A 13933-nucleotide genomic window follows, 5' to 3' on the forward strand; every position below is an offset into this window, starting at 1 on the left:
TCTGATTACTAGATAGGTACTCTGTAGATACGTAATCCAGAGTCCTACTTGAATCTCCTATCTCTTGATTACGAAAATAGAGGCTAAATTTCTAGTTCACTCCATCTAGTCATCGCAACAAGCTCCGGACACTTAATGGAACATCTGGTCTATCCAGACCATCCTGCGATACCGCCTTTGATCATCCCGATCATCTGCAAAGGATGCAAGGAATACGATGGAATTGGCTTCTACGACTACCCGCAACGTCAAGGATGGGCATCCCGCGAAGAACCCTTGAGATGGCTCGCCTGTGATACAGCAGTACTGGCACAACGTGCTCAGATCTGGCTGTATTTTGGTACACTCTCCGAGTTTGTGGGCGAAGTTGTTCCGTCTTCTGCTTTCTGTAGGTCCGAACAATCTTCAGACGCCACATACTTGTCCACCAATAGTCTCCAAGATATTCTGCGCACAAGGAAGCATGCCTACCAACAAACCCGCATGAGAAGAGTTGGAACGACGAAGGAATCAAAGGATAGAGCTGCTTCTGTTCTGAGAGAGGCTGCCAGGCTCAGTGAGCTCCTTGAACAACAAGTTACCGACTGTTCTGAAACACTCTCGCTGATTTCTTGTTCTATACGGGTTCTCTTACAAGTACTTGGTTCTGCGAAATACGACAGACAGAGACATGATCCCACCTCCAGGTCAACCGCTTCACCTACTAAATATAAAATCTTTCATGAGGCTGCGGAGCGATGGAGAGTTCCTCCAGCAAAAGTAATTCAGCATCGAATGACACAAGCAGGTTGGTGTCTCACCCAGATCAGCTTTCTTAGTCAAAAGTATTCTTGCGAAACCTTGTACTACTTGTCTGGGATCCGTCGACTAACCGTCAACGTCAAGCATGAGAAATGTACCGGCTTGCAGTGTCGCGCTTATGACATTGATGAAAGTTACTATGAACCCAAACATACTGATAAAAGATGCGGCTGTGCGCTGATTGGCTCTATTTCGGCAGAATTGACCTTGATAATTGAAGCTGGCGGCGTTCCGCTTGCTTCGTGCTTCTACTCTTCGTCTGGTCAACCCCAACTTGAGATTGTGCCAGCAAAAGCCGATTCAAGGTACATCGCAATATCGCACGTTTGGTCTGGGGGTCTCGGCAATCCACACGAAAACGCCATTGCTGGATGTCAGCTGGGGAGGCTAATGCACGTCATCAATGACCTTCATGCTGCTGGCTCCTTTAGTAGTCGAACTTGGAAGCTGGGTGGTCAGCCAAAGGGTTACTTTTGGCTGGACACATTATGCATACCGGTCGGAAAAGACGTGTCGGCACAACAGGCGCGGCAGAGATCTATCGCCGATATGGCCAGGATATACTCAGGAGCATATCGTGTGTTGGTGCTTGATGTAGAGCTTCAAAGAATCAGCCTTAATACGACAACTGCCGAAGAGACTCTAGCTCACATATTGTGCTCTTCATGGATGTTTCGATGCTGGACTCTATACGAAGCAATTCTTGCTCAATCTTGCTATATTCAATTCGCGGACAGGGCTGTTGCTCTTCGGAAAGCTCCAGGAATCCCGCAGATGATTTAGTCGCTCAAGTTCCCTGGCAGCTCCAGTAGAATCTTCTCCAAGAGAAACTTGGTGGAAGAACTATCCGGTTTCATTACAGAATTTGAAAATGGTGGATGGCAGCGCCCAGCTCGGGAAACTATGTGGACTTTCAAATCTCAGCAAAGATTCCAGGCAAATGCCTTCGCAGCAACATGGAACAATTTCCTCGGTAGGTCCACGACCAAGATGGAGGATCTCCACCTAATTCTAGGTGCGATGCAGGACTTCAGATCGGCCGCCATCCGGGATCTGCCTGTGAAAGATAGAATGAAAGCGATTCTGAAGGGCCATGCAATGCTGCCTGTGGCCCTGCTCTACGCTCCTGGACCAAGGCTTCAAGACGATAATCCGTTGCATCGATGGGCTCCGGAGTTTCCTCAGAGCAACAAGCTGGACTGTAATCTGGGATACTTGAAAGTCTTCTCGGACTGCCTTCAAATTGTGGGGCATGGGCCTGCTCATACGCAAAGCAGCGAGTCGATATGGAAACCGATTCGGCAGCTACCCAACAGCAACTTGCTAGACAAGGTCTGTACAGCCGTCGTGGTACTCGTGAGTCGTTTCTTCGGCGTAGGACCTGCGGAGTCTCCTAGACAAAACCTATGCTTGACTATGCCCAAGTCTGAACAGTCCGACCGATTCACCATTAATATACAAACTCTGTCAGGCTATGAACAGCTGTGGGTAGAGGCTTGTCCTTTGGAAGGAGTGTCACGCATCACGGTGGAAGATGGCATGACTTGCATCCTTTTCCCTAATGTCTACGATCTTCATGGCCGTGCAAGCTGGTACCAAGCTGCTGGTGCCCGTTTTCGAGTCCGACAGTATAATGAGACGTCACTACATCTTATCTATGACTGTCCGCTACAGATATATGCCTACGATAGAACGAAGAGCAGAATACGGGAGAGTCAACAAGACCCGAGTTCTACCTTTCCTTTACTTCTAACAAATCCAGTGGCGGCAAGCTGTCGAATTTTTATCGACTGTGGTAAGCCCTATATCAGGTAGATTGGCAAGGATGCTTCTAACTTTGTCACTTGGGCATAGATCTCTCCACTTGGCCATCCGCGCATCATTTCTTTGAGTCTCCAGAAGGTCCATTGTGCGAGCAAGTCACAATACATATGTACGGACTCGCCTACGTCTCAATCCAAGCTATCTGGCCCGTTTCATTCATTCTTGTCATGGCCACAGCATCTTCGCTACATATCCAGCGCCTCATGGTATTCTACTGCTACCTCGGAAAGGTCACCCTCACATGTGTTGAGTGTCTATGGTGGCGTGGGATCTGGAAAGCGACAGAGCGACAAGTTTGGAGCGAGGATTTTGGATCAAACAGCCCGTCTGTACATCGCCATTACGACATACTAAATCAAAATCCCTCTCTATTGATAGGGCTACGGCGAGCACTACTCATGGTTGTGCTCATGGCTATCTTTCTGGCGGTGGGGTTCACGCGTCCGGCTGCGAAATGGGCACGGTGGGCAGGGGTAATGCTGGGAATGGAGCTGGCCCAGAGACTAGTACTGCATGTCGCTTGGTTCAAATTACCAGAGACGGCATTGGGAAGAAGGGTGCGCGAGCAAGTGCAAAGACGGTGGCTGGGACTGAAGGAGAAGCTGAGGAGGGTGCGAGAAGCGCACATAAATCAAGAAATGGAGAGAGTGCCCTATCGAGAATCGTGGGACGTGGATCTGCAAAATTTCTTCGTCTTTGGATAGGGTTGAATCTTTGTAGTCAAAGGGCTTCCACGAAATGCCAATGGTTTCAGATCAGCACGGGAGGAAGCAGGATCAAATTATCATCATATCAGAAGTAAATACTCTATAAGCCCCTCTCAGTCGCTTACATAAAAAAACTCATCATCCACAAAACAACACCATATAGGTAAAAGTGGCGTATGTTCATCCACAATCGACTCACAGGACATGGACAACAGGACTTCCCGTTCGCTCAGTCATACTTAAGCCATGTGCCGGCCGGTTAGTAGTTGGGTGGGTGACCACCAGCGAATACCTGCTGTTGATTGTTTTGCTTTTTGACTTCTCTGACTATCAAATCGGGTAAGCAAGCGCTGGGCTTGATTATGAGCTGTGTAGATTAGGAGGGCGTTGATCACGGAGACGGCTTGCTACTACTAGGGGGGCCAGAAGTAATGTAAGCTTTGTGCTAGTAAAATTCTTACGAAACGCCCTCTTGACAGAACCTCTTGTACGGCGCTATAACCTACTGCTCTACACGTGTCTATCAATTTTACACGTTATATTTGATAAAGTTCGTATAGATTCTTTTAGTGTTTTTAGCTTGGAGTGTAATCCCTAAGAGCTATCTTATTAAGCTCCTTGAGTTGATGCTAGAGAGGTGCTAGGTAGTGATAGATATGGAAGGATCACCAGGGGGTGTCTGAATTCATTTGACACTATTTGCGCCGAAATTTAGCCGAAATGGACAATTGTTACTCCCATGTACAAAATCATCGCCATTTCACCACAACGATGACCTTATGGCTTTCCCATCCGAATTTGCTAGAGTTCTGCATCGAGAAGGCATCTCAGCAATACGCGCTTGAACCTCCTGTATTGTAATTTTGCTCTATTCGTCTTGCAAGACCTCTTTGAGCTGATCAAGATTATCCCATCTTCTTCTTCAGATTCGCTGTTTCAAAATGCCCTAAATAGCTTCTATAGGGTTTAAATCAGGCGATTAAGCAGGATGAACAAGTACAGTTATCTAATTGCTATCCTTGAGCTGTCTAATAATGTTAAGCTTAGATTTTATACTATGAGAAGGATCATTATCCTCTTGTAGAATAGCATTCTATCTATAAGAGATTTGTGTGTTTTGAATAGCTCTGATATAGATAAGTAGAAGGCACTTAGTATAGTATTTTTGAGTTATTAAATTACTCTTAGGTTTTATTTCAACTATATAAAGTAAAGTAGCCTCTTAATTAATTAAACGCTATTTAAATTACTTATTTATTTTATATTAACTCTTATGTAATTTACTAGGTCTTTTAAAAGACTTAAGATAATTATTTTCATTATTATAAAACTCTAATTTTTTAGTCTTTAAATACTAATTAATCTAAGTAATAATATAAAGCTTTGTTTTCTTTTTCTTAAGTAATTCCTGTATATTTTCAGGCTTATAACGAGTATTTTGCTCTTATAAAATATACTATTAAAAGACCTTTATAAGATTAATATATACTTTATCTATAAAATAGATTTTAGCTTAAAAATCTATTAATACTTTTGTCTTAATGCTCTATTCTATATTCTTTGCGCTTTTTCTTATTATTTAATAAGACTTGTTTAATTTATACAGATTTATAGCGTTATGCATAATTTTTATGCTGTTAGAGGCTTTATTAGAGTGTATGAGTCTTGCAAGGAAGATTAAAATGCTGAATTTGATGCTTATAATACTGATTTCGAACAGGATTCAAAGGAGAAAGAAGGCCGTAAATTTGCTCCTTTGTGAGATTTGAGGGGCGCCCTAGACGCTTTGAGAGCTTTCAGGTCCTTCGATAAGCCGGAGATCCTTGAATCTGACGTTTCTTGAGCCAATTAGCAGCAGTTTGGTGGCTAATGCCATGTTTGGCAGCAAAAGAGCGAAGAGATTCTTTAGAGTCTATTCGAGAATCAAATGCTTCAAAAAACCGGGATTTTCGCACAGTATCAGCTTCTCTGTGCTTTATAGCCCTATTCGGAGTAGCAGGAGGACTCATCTTGCTGAATTGATTGAGTAACTTTGTGTAGAAAACGAGTGGTTGAATTGTTAACTGATTCGGCTAAATTTCGGCGCAAATAGTGTCAAATGAATTCAGACACCCCCTGGTGGGATAGTATACTTGATATTAAAAGAAGAAAAACTAGATTAGTCTTAATCATGTGATTTAATGGCGTTCTATCTTGGCAGTTATATATAATGTAACTAGTGTGGAGCTTACATTACTTATGGCCCCCCGTAGTATTAGTCAAATCAAGCTCCAGCCACTGACCACCCTGGAACCGATGCTCCTTGCCGCATGTGACAATGGTCAAGCGGACACCAGTTCTTGTACCTTGTACCTGTTCCCTTTCATCCTTGTCGCGCTCCCTACTCCTTCGCATCAACTGCTCTTGCAATGGTCCAAAAGACCTATTCTGGCAACAACACATCCAAAATTGATGTCAAGGAGCCTTGGAATCATTTTGTCGTACCCCCCCTGCTGAAAGCGTTAGTATCTACAAAACGTACTATGTAGAATTGAGTATAGACGCCCAGAAAATGGCCTAAATAGGACTAGCGCCCAAAAATCAAGTTTTTACTTTCCATTGACATCTATAATTACTTGCCATCTCGCCTGCATCAACTGAAGCAGCTTCTTAAGATAATCAGAAGATGCAGCATTCTATGGAGCATTAACAGCTGCCGTCTTATCATTAAGTTCATTAATATTTATGCAGAATTAGTAAAATGCGTACGGAGCAGAATAAGCAGAATTTGCAGAGTGAGCAAAATTCGTTCCAAATGGCGACAGGGATGTTAACAGGGGTGTGTGTAAAAAACACGTTTGTAAGATATTCTGACCAGGGGTGGGTACAAAAATTCGGCCTGTAACCGTAGTAAGTAGCTCGGGGCAGATCTTCTATACGCGATCACACGCGTCCGACTCTTTCCCACACTATTTCTTTACACAAGAAACTGGACTCTCAATTCATACGGCCCTGTACCACCGCGAATTGCATTTCGTCTCGAACGATACCAAGTATTGCGCACAAACACCCTATATTGCCAATACGCTGAAGCTCTTCCGCTGCTAGACTCGTCAATGGCATCCACATCTCAAGGCCACCCGGCCTTCCCAGCTCGATCCACGTACGCGGCCTCAGGCAAGCTACCCGATCGAATGGGCCTTAACAACCCTCCACCCTTCGGCTCGTCAGCATTATCGCGAAGACCGGATCAACAGGCACAGCAATATGGGCAAGGACCGGCGGGACCACAACAACAGATACAGGGCGGCGGTGGGAGAGGACATCAACATCAACAGCACCACCAGTCAGGCGCGGACAAGGAGCCGAATCCGCTGAACGAGCTCAGTGAAGAACAGAGGGAGGAGATCAATGAAGCTGTACGTCTAGAATAAAAATGCAAAGTAACAGCACAATGCTGTTTTTCTAGCCTACCCACCCCCATCACCCCACCTCTCTAGAAAGTCAACTTCACACTCCACGCCATGCTCTGAACCCCGGCTCACCCATCTACGATCTCGCACAGTTCTCCCTCTTCGACCTCGACCGCGACCGCCACCTCGACTACCACGAACTGCGCGTCGCCCTCCGCGCCCTCGGCTTCACCCTGCCCAAACCCGAACTCCTCTCCCTCCTCACCACCCACGGCGTCCCCCGCTCCCAGCTCAGCAATCCTCCCAACCCAAACAACAAACCACCTCAGCAACAACAACAACAACGAGACCCCAGCATCCACCCCTCCCACCTCCTGATCCCCCACCCGGCCTTCTGCACCATCGCCGCGCAGCGCATCCTCGCGCGCGACCCCCGAGAGGAAATCGAACGCGCATTCGACCTGTTCGACGCCGAGAACAAGGGCTACATCGACCTCGAGGATCTGAAGCGCGTGGCCAGGGAGCTCGGGGAGACGGGCCTGGAGGAGGAGGAGCTGAGGGCCATGGTCGAGGAGTTTGATGTCGAGGAGAAGGGCGGGGTCGGGAGGGAGGAGTTTGTCGGGATTTGTTTGCAGGGGTGATTGGTTGGCACTCAATTGAATGATTAGGATGGGTGCGTGGATGAGATTGGAAAGGGGGGGATGGTTGTGAGGATGGGAAGGGGTAGCGCTGGCGTTGGGGTGCCGTTAGGTTGGGCGAAATGCATCACGGCATCGCGTGAGAAAGGCTGGGGGTTTTGGGTTGTGTATGAGTCTGAGGCAGCGATAGCCCTGCTTGGATTGCAGCTGTTGCTTCTTGGTGTGAATCACGACACAGACTTTAATACGCGGATAGGCAGCTCTAACCTTGTAGGTATGCTTAACCTGAACATTACTCGTGTCTATATCGTCTGCTGTGAGCTTCTTCGTCTCATAAGTCGTAATCTTTCCCGTCGTTCGCCCAAAGACCGGACGGACCACGCAGCTCTTCTTATGGCTATCTAGTCTGCTTACTTCGTTCCGGTCTGCTGATCCGGTAGTCCTGGCGTGAAGACACTCCGTCGAATGTACTCTACCGCGCAGAGCTGGAACACCTACCATGGCAATTGCACGGGACCCTCCTTCCCACTCTTCTCACCCATCACAGCATCCCAAGTGCCAATGTCCCTCGTCCCCCTCGGCGCCCAGTACTGGCCCGTCAAGTCCATTCCAAATGTCCCATCCACCCACTTGGCCAATATCTCGGCGGCCTCGTCCGGCGGCAACGCGCCACCATCGTCCCAGAATTTATCAAAGCCCACCCCTTTCGTCATCTCCGTCCTCATGAAGCTCGGATGCACGACGCCGACCGCGATCTTCTTGGGCGCGAGGTCTAGGGACAGAAGCTTTCCGAGCATGTTACTCGCTGCTTTGGAGCCATGGTGGCCAAAGTTGCCCCCTCCTTCCTGCGGGTGACGCAGGGTGATGCTGCCGGACTCGGAGGAGACGAGGATGATTTTCGAGTTGGAGTCGGATGGGATGATGGAGGAGTTGACGAGGGAGGAGATGAGGAACGAGGGCGCGATGGCCGAGGTGGTGTACATCGTCACTTGGTCGCGCCAGGATGGGGTGTCGAGTGGTGTTGATCTGTTTGGTGGAGAGCGCGTTGGAGAGGGTCGGGCCGCACTCCGGGTTGGTCAGGTCGACGGAGGGGATCCAGTGTATGTTGGGCCCGGAAGGGGAGGAGGGTGGGGTGGAGGAGCGACATGCGCCGTAGACGGTATTGGTTGGGTTGGAGGCGTATCGTTTGACGAGCTGTGCGCCGAGGCCGCGGGTGGCTCCGACGATGAGGATGGAAGACATGGTAGGGGTGCAGGACGTGAACGGGGAGAGGTGGGGCAGGAAGCTGTGATTGGGAGTGGTGGGATTGTCTTGAATGGGAAGGAGAGCGGAAATTGAGGTATACGGGAAAGGAAGAAGAAGTAGTGGACGAAGGACCTACATTCTGATAAAGACGAACAGTGGTGGGTGGTCTTGCAGAGCCTTTTCAGTATGTATCATTGATCGAGTCTGCGCTGGAAATGGCAGCGATGAGAAGTTGAGGAAGCTTGGGCCAAGCGCGTCATCTTTCAACTTTTGGTCACTGCTCATGCTCATGCTTATGCTCATGTCCACCATCCTGATCACTCTACCACCCTGATCACCACCCCCAGACTGCCCATAAGCCCGCCTCTGCAACGCTTGTCCGAGGCTGAGGACGACATTCTTAGAAAGTTCGTTCGCTGTCTTTGGCGGTTACAAAGGACAAACTGCTGCTGAAAGCTCCGAGTTCCCACTCTTCTCACCATGTCGGAAGCAGACGAGTCACCTGCGCAAAGGCAGGCCCGAATCCGCCGTGAGAAGCGCGAAGCCAAAATCAAGGCTGGAGGCAGTGAGCGGCTGGAGAAGATCACTAAACTGAGTGGTCGAACACCTGAAATGAGTAAATCTCCGCTGATATGGTTGAGTGTCTTTGTCTGATCCAGTGTGTAGTGCGAAACAGTTCTCCCTCTCCTTCCGCCTCTCCTGCTCCTCAATCTCAGACGCCACCGATCACTTCTCAGCCTTCCGACCCTTCTCAAATTCGGGCTCAAGAGGAGTTTCTTCGCTCTATGCTCCGTGCTCAGGACCCGCAGCAACCAGGTCAAGCTACAGACCAGCAACAGCAGCAAATGCCAGAAGATCCGATGATGAAGCTGCTTTCTTCACTTGCTGGTGGGGAGAACAACATGGATCCTAACAATCCTACTGGCCTGCCATTTTCGCCGGAGGATATTCAGAGCGCAACTGGTATGCCATCTTGGGCCACGAGTTTGCTGATGGGTGGGAAGGGAAAAGTGCCACCAACGGTAGAGGAGAGGAAAATTGCTACGATATGGAATATAGTTCATGTTATGTTCTCCATTCTCGCTGGTGCCTACCTTCTTTTCGTTCTTGGAGGTGCCACGAAGAAGTTTGGAAAGGAACCACCACCTCCTGCAACGGCCAAGAACCCCTTTCTTGCATTTGCGCTCGGAGAGCTGCTGATACATACTTCCCGAGTATTGACGAAAGACCCCGCAAGTACTCAAAGAGGCAATGGATGGCTGCAAATACTGAAGGACGTTGCCAGAGATGGCAGTATCGTGCTGTTCATGCTGGGTGCTGCTAATTGGTGGAATGGAACAGCCGCTTGACCTCGTCGTGAAAGGAAACACAAGCGACGTCTTGTCATCTTTTCACTGCTCTCGATATTGTGTTCGGCTTGCAACGGCATTACTCATTAGCTCAATTGACAACAGATCTAGTGCTAGACAGCGTTCGCTATGGAGGTACAGCAGGATGACTGCAGGGGATCTATGTACGAGAAGACAAAGCTGAAAGAAGAAAATGCGAGGACGAGCCTACGGGCAAACTTCTTCGGCGCACAGTGCTATCGATGGACAGTGTTAGGCGGCATGTTAATCGAGCCAATAGAGAAAACCGTCCTTTGGGATTCAGTCTCTATCATCTTTCGAATTTCTGGGTCTATTGAGTCTTACCCTGAACAAAGCCCGACCATAGAAGCTCAGTCATCAGTCGATCCTGGCTTCCTCACCTCTCTTACTCCATGACAAAGCAGATATACAGGGGCAATTACAAGGGATACGTTCTTCTGGTACATTTCATGGGCGTTCAGATGCGGCAAACACGGACCGATTTATGATGCAGTTGCTTGCTAGAAAGTAAGCGGCCAACTAGTTAGTCACAATACTATCCTCGCCACACTGGAGAGGGTTGCGCTAGCTGCAAAGCAAGCTCGATATTCCAGAATGACAATCATGTCAGCCTTGCATTTGGTGCCTCTGCAGGGCATCCGCATTGGGAAAAGAGCAGCAATGACACCTCAGATCTGTCATCATGCCCTTCCCAGCTGTCTGGATGGGCCTAGACAAGGGGCTCCGGGCTCTGTCGGAGAGGAGCTAGCAGCATCCCGCATCACACAGACAATGCCGCAGACAATGCCACACATGAATGTCCGATGCACAAGCGGAATCGGAAAGCAGAGCGGAGAATTGGCAGCCGGAGCTGACTGCTCAAGCTGCGGCTAGCCATGGACAGTTGTCAGGCCTTAATAAGAACATCGTGGACTGCTGAGCCCACCGTGTCAATCGAGAAGTGCTGCCCGTTCTGATGTGCAAACGGACAAATGGAGGGGCAAGATACCATCACAGCACTTCGGGCACTGGAACCATTCTTTTGCTCCTTGGCCCATGTTTTTCCCCCGCACGACAACCGGGCCCTCCTTCACCCATGACATCTTCCCTTATATCAATTCCCTGATGCTTCAGTCTCCGTGTCTGCTTTCCCACAACTTCTCCGGAGGATTCCAGTGATTTATAGCTGTTGTCGCGCCCAAGCGAAATTTGTAATATACTCTTCTGTCTTTATTAACTCGTCGATTTCGGAGCATTTCCCACCCCGACACTCTTCTCCAATTTCCGATTCGAGGTCCAGAAACAGCTCTGGGAATGTCCGAAGGTGACAGCAACCCTCCTCAGCCTGCTGTGGTAAGTGTCTTTCAAAGCTGCTGTCGTCGCTGTCTTTGTTGAAAACTCCTAGCCCGAGGCGCACGAAGTCGACACCTACCAGTAAGTGCCATGGAACAGTCCAGCGACCATTGCAAGAGGGGACTCCCCACTTACACTCATACAGTGTGCCCAAGGCTTTCTTCAGCAAGGGAACCGGAAAAGCGCATCTGAAAGACCTCGATCACTATCACGAATTATACAAACACTCGATTGACGATCCTCATGCTTTCTGGGCCAAGCTTGCTCGAGAACTTTTAACCTTTGAGAGGGACTTTCAAACGGTACACAGCGGGTCCCTGACCAATGGCGACAATGCTTGGTTTGTTGAAGGACGCCTGAACGCTTCCTACAACTGTGTCGACCGTCATGCATTTAAGAACCCCAACAAGGCCGCAATCATCTACGAGGCTGATGAGCCAAGTGAGGGCCGCACCATCACTTATGGCGAACTGCTGCGAGAAGTCTGCAGAGTCGCCTATGTCCTCCAACAGATGGGCGTCAAGAAGGGTGACACTGTGGCCATCTACCTCCCCATGATTCCAGAAGCCATCATTGCTTTCCTAGCAATCACCCGGATAGGCGCTATACACTCTGTTGTCTTCGCCGGGTTTTCATCCGATTCGCTGAAGGATCGTGTCATCGATGCCCGGTCCAAGGTTGTTATCACTGCTGATGAGGGTAAGCGTGGGGGGAAACTGATAGGCACCAAGAAGATTGTTGATGAAGCATTAAAGAAATGCCCCGACGTCAAACACTGTTTGGTATACAGGCGCACCGGTACTGAGGTTCCATGGACGGAGGGTAGGGATTTCTGGTGGCACGAGGAGGTTGAGAAATGGCCCAACTATATCGCACCAGAGTCCATGAGTTCGGAAGATCCCCTTTTCCTACTGTACACCTCCGGCTCAACGGGCAAGCCGAAGGGCGTCATGCACACCACGGCCGGCTACCTCGTTGGAGCTGCAGCCACTGGAAAATATGTGTTCGATATCCACGACGATGACGTGTTCTTCTGTGGTGGTGATGTCGGTTGGATCACAGGACATACGTATGTTGTGTATGCGCCGTTGCTCCTCGGTGTGGCGTCGGTCGTCTTCGAGGGCACACCTGCCTATCCCAATTTCTCGCGATACTGGGAGGTTATTGACAAGCATAATGTTTCTCAATTCTACGTTGCACCGACCGCCCTCAGACTGCTCAAGCGCGCCGGTGATGAGCATATAAAGTCTGAAATGAACAACCTGAGAGTCCTTGGGTCAGTCGGTGAACCAATTGCAGCCGAGGTGTGGAAGTGGTACCATGAAAAAGTCGGCAAAGAGGAAGCGCACATTGTCGACACATACTGGCAGACCGAGACCGGTTCACATGTCATCACTCCCCTCGCCGGCATCACCTCCACCAAGCCTGGTAGTGCTTCTCTCCCATTCTTCGGGATAGAGCCTGCAATCATCGACCCGGTATCTGGAGAAGAACTGAAAGGAAACGATGTCGAAGGTGTCCTCGCTTTCAAGCAGCCATGGCCAAGCATGGCGAGAACGGTCTGGGGAGCACACAAGAGATACATGGACACATACCTGAATGTCTACAAAGGATTCTACGTAAGCTCCAACTTTCTCTTCAACTCCCTATCTCTCTCTCTCCCCCTCTCATATAATTACTAAACATATATATGTACAGTTCACCGGCGACGGCGCCGGCCGCGACCACGAAGGCTACTACTGGATCCGCGGCCGCGTCGACGACGGGGTCAACGTGTCGGGCCACCGCCTCTCGACCGCGGAGATCGAAGCGGCGCTGATCGAATCACCGCTGGTAGCCGAAGCAGCCGTGGTCGGCGTCCACGACGACCTCACCGGCCAAGCCGTCAACGCCTTCGTCGCGCTCAAGGACCCGAGCCAGGACAACGACCAGACCAAGAAGGATCTCATCCTCCAGGTGCGCAAGAGCATCGGCCCCTTCGCCGCCCCCAAGGCCGTCTTCGTCATCCCCGACCTCCCCAAGACGCGCTCCGGCAAGATCATGCGCAGGATCTTGAGGAAGATCCTGAGCGGGGAGGAGGAGAGTCTCGGCGATACGAGCACGCTCAGTGATCCCGCTGTGGTGGATAAGATTATCGAGCGGGTTCATGCGGTGAGGAGGACGTAGTAGTTGGTAGTTCATTATTGTTGTTGTTGTTATGAGTCTGACTGACGTTGCGGAAGGGAGAGAAGGGTTAAGGAGGGGTTGGCATCCGGGGCTTGCGGGTTTGGCGCTCGGTGAGAAATATATATAGCATAGCAGGTAGGTACATATGCTCTGGAAAGCGGTGGTGTTCTCCCTCTTCATTATCACACCCAGGTGACACGTGTTGTCTTATCAATGAACTCGGATCCGGAAGGGCCTGTGCAGTATGTAACTATCCGGTAGGGAGGATGACTGGCGCACACAGCGATGGAGTGGGGGAAAAGGATATATATATATATAGATATGTGTGTGTGTGTGTGTGTGCCAGAACTGCTAGAAAGCTATACCCGTTGACTGTTGGCGCATACTCCGAGCACATAACAACAGGGACCCGACAGCGCTTCTCGTCGCCAAAACCATGCACGCTCCATCCGATCGCT

The 13933-nt window shown here is 49.5% G+C and overlaps 5 protein-coding genes across 5 annotated transcripts; 4 read left to right on the forward strand and 1 right to left on the reverse strand.

Moving 5' to 3' along the window:
* Positions 1-1704: 1704 nt before the first annotated feature.
* On the forward strand, positions 1705-3329 carry EPUS_03429 (uncharacterized protein; the record flags this gene model as incomplete). Its single annotated transcript, XM_007801987.1, has 2 exons — positions 1705-2596; positions 2656-3329. The coding sequence occupies 2 exons, from the start codon at positions 1705-1707 to the stop codon at positions 3327-3329; spliced, it is 1566 nt and encodes a 521-aa protein (XP_007800178.1).
* A 3098-nt stretch (positions 3330-6427) lies between these two features.
* EPUS_03430 (uncharacterized protein) lies at positions 6428-7365 on the forward strand (the record flags this gene model as incomplete). Its single annotated transcript, XM_007801988.1, has 2 exons — positions 6428-6730; positions 6781-7365. The coding sequence occupies 2 exons, from the start codon at positions 6428-6430 to the stop codon at positions 7363-7365; spliced, it is 888 nt and encodes a 295-aa protein (XP_007800179.1).
* A 491-nt stretch (positions 7366-7856) lies between these two features.
* EPUS_03431 (uncharacterized protein) lies at positions 7857-8604 on the reverse strand (the record flags this gene model as incomplete). The annotated part of the gene is made up of 2 exons (XM_007801989.1): positions 7857-8388; positions 8429-8604. 2 exons carry the CDS (start codon positions 8602-8604, stop codon positions 7857-7859), a joined length of 708 nt encoding a protein of 235 aa, XP_007800180.1.
* Positions 8605-9087: 483 nt separating this feature from the next.
* Positions 9088-9956, forward strand: EPUS_03432 (uncharacterized protein; the record flags this gene model as incomplete). The annotated part of the gene is made up of 2 exons (XM_007801990.1): positions 9088-9223; positions 9274-9956. 2 exons carry the CDS (start codon positions 9088-9090, stop codon positions 9954-9956), a joined length of 819 nt encoding a protein of 272 aa, XP_007800181.1.
* A 1314-nt stretch (positions 9957-11270) lies between these two features.
* On the forward strand, positions 11271-13475 carry EPUS_03433 (Acetyl-coenzyme A synthetase; the record flags this gene model as incomplete). Its single annotated transcript, XM_007801991.1, has 4 exons — positions 11271-11309; positions 11362-11390; positions 11455-12928; positions 13008-13475. 4 exons carry the CDS (start codon positions 11271-11273, stop codon positions 13473-13475), a joined length of 2010 nt encoding a protein of 669 aa, XP_007800182.1.
* Positions 13476-13933: the final 458 nt, after the last annotated feature.

This window comes from Endocarpon pusillum (genome assembly GCF_000464535.1).
Source record: "Endocarpon pusillum Z07020 unplaced genomic scaffold scaffold1403, whole genome shotgun sequence".
NCBI lineage: Eukaryota > Fungi > Ascomycota > Eurotiomycetes > Verrucariales > Verrucariaceae > Endocarpon > Endocarpon pusillum.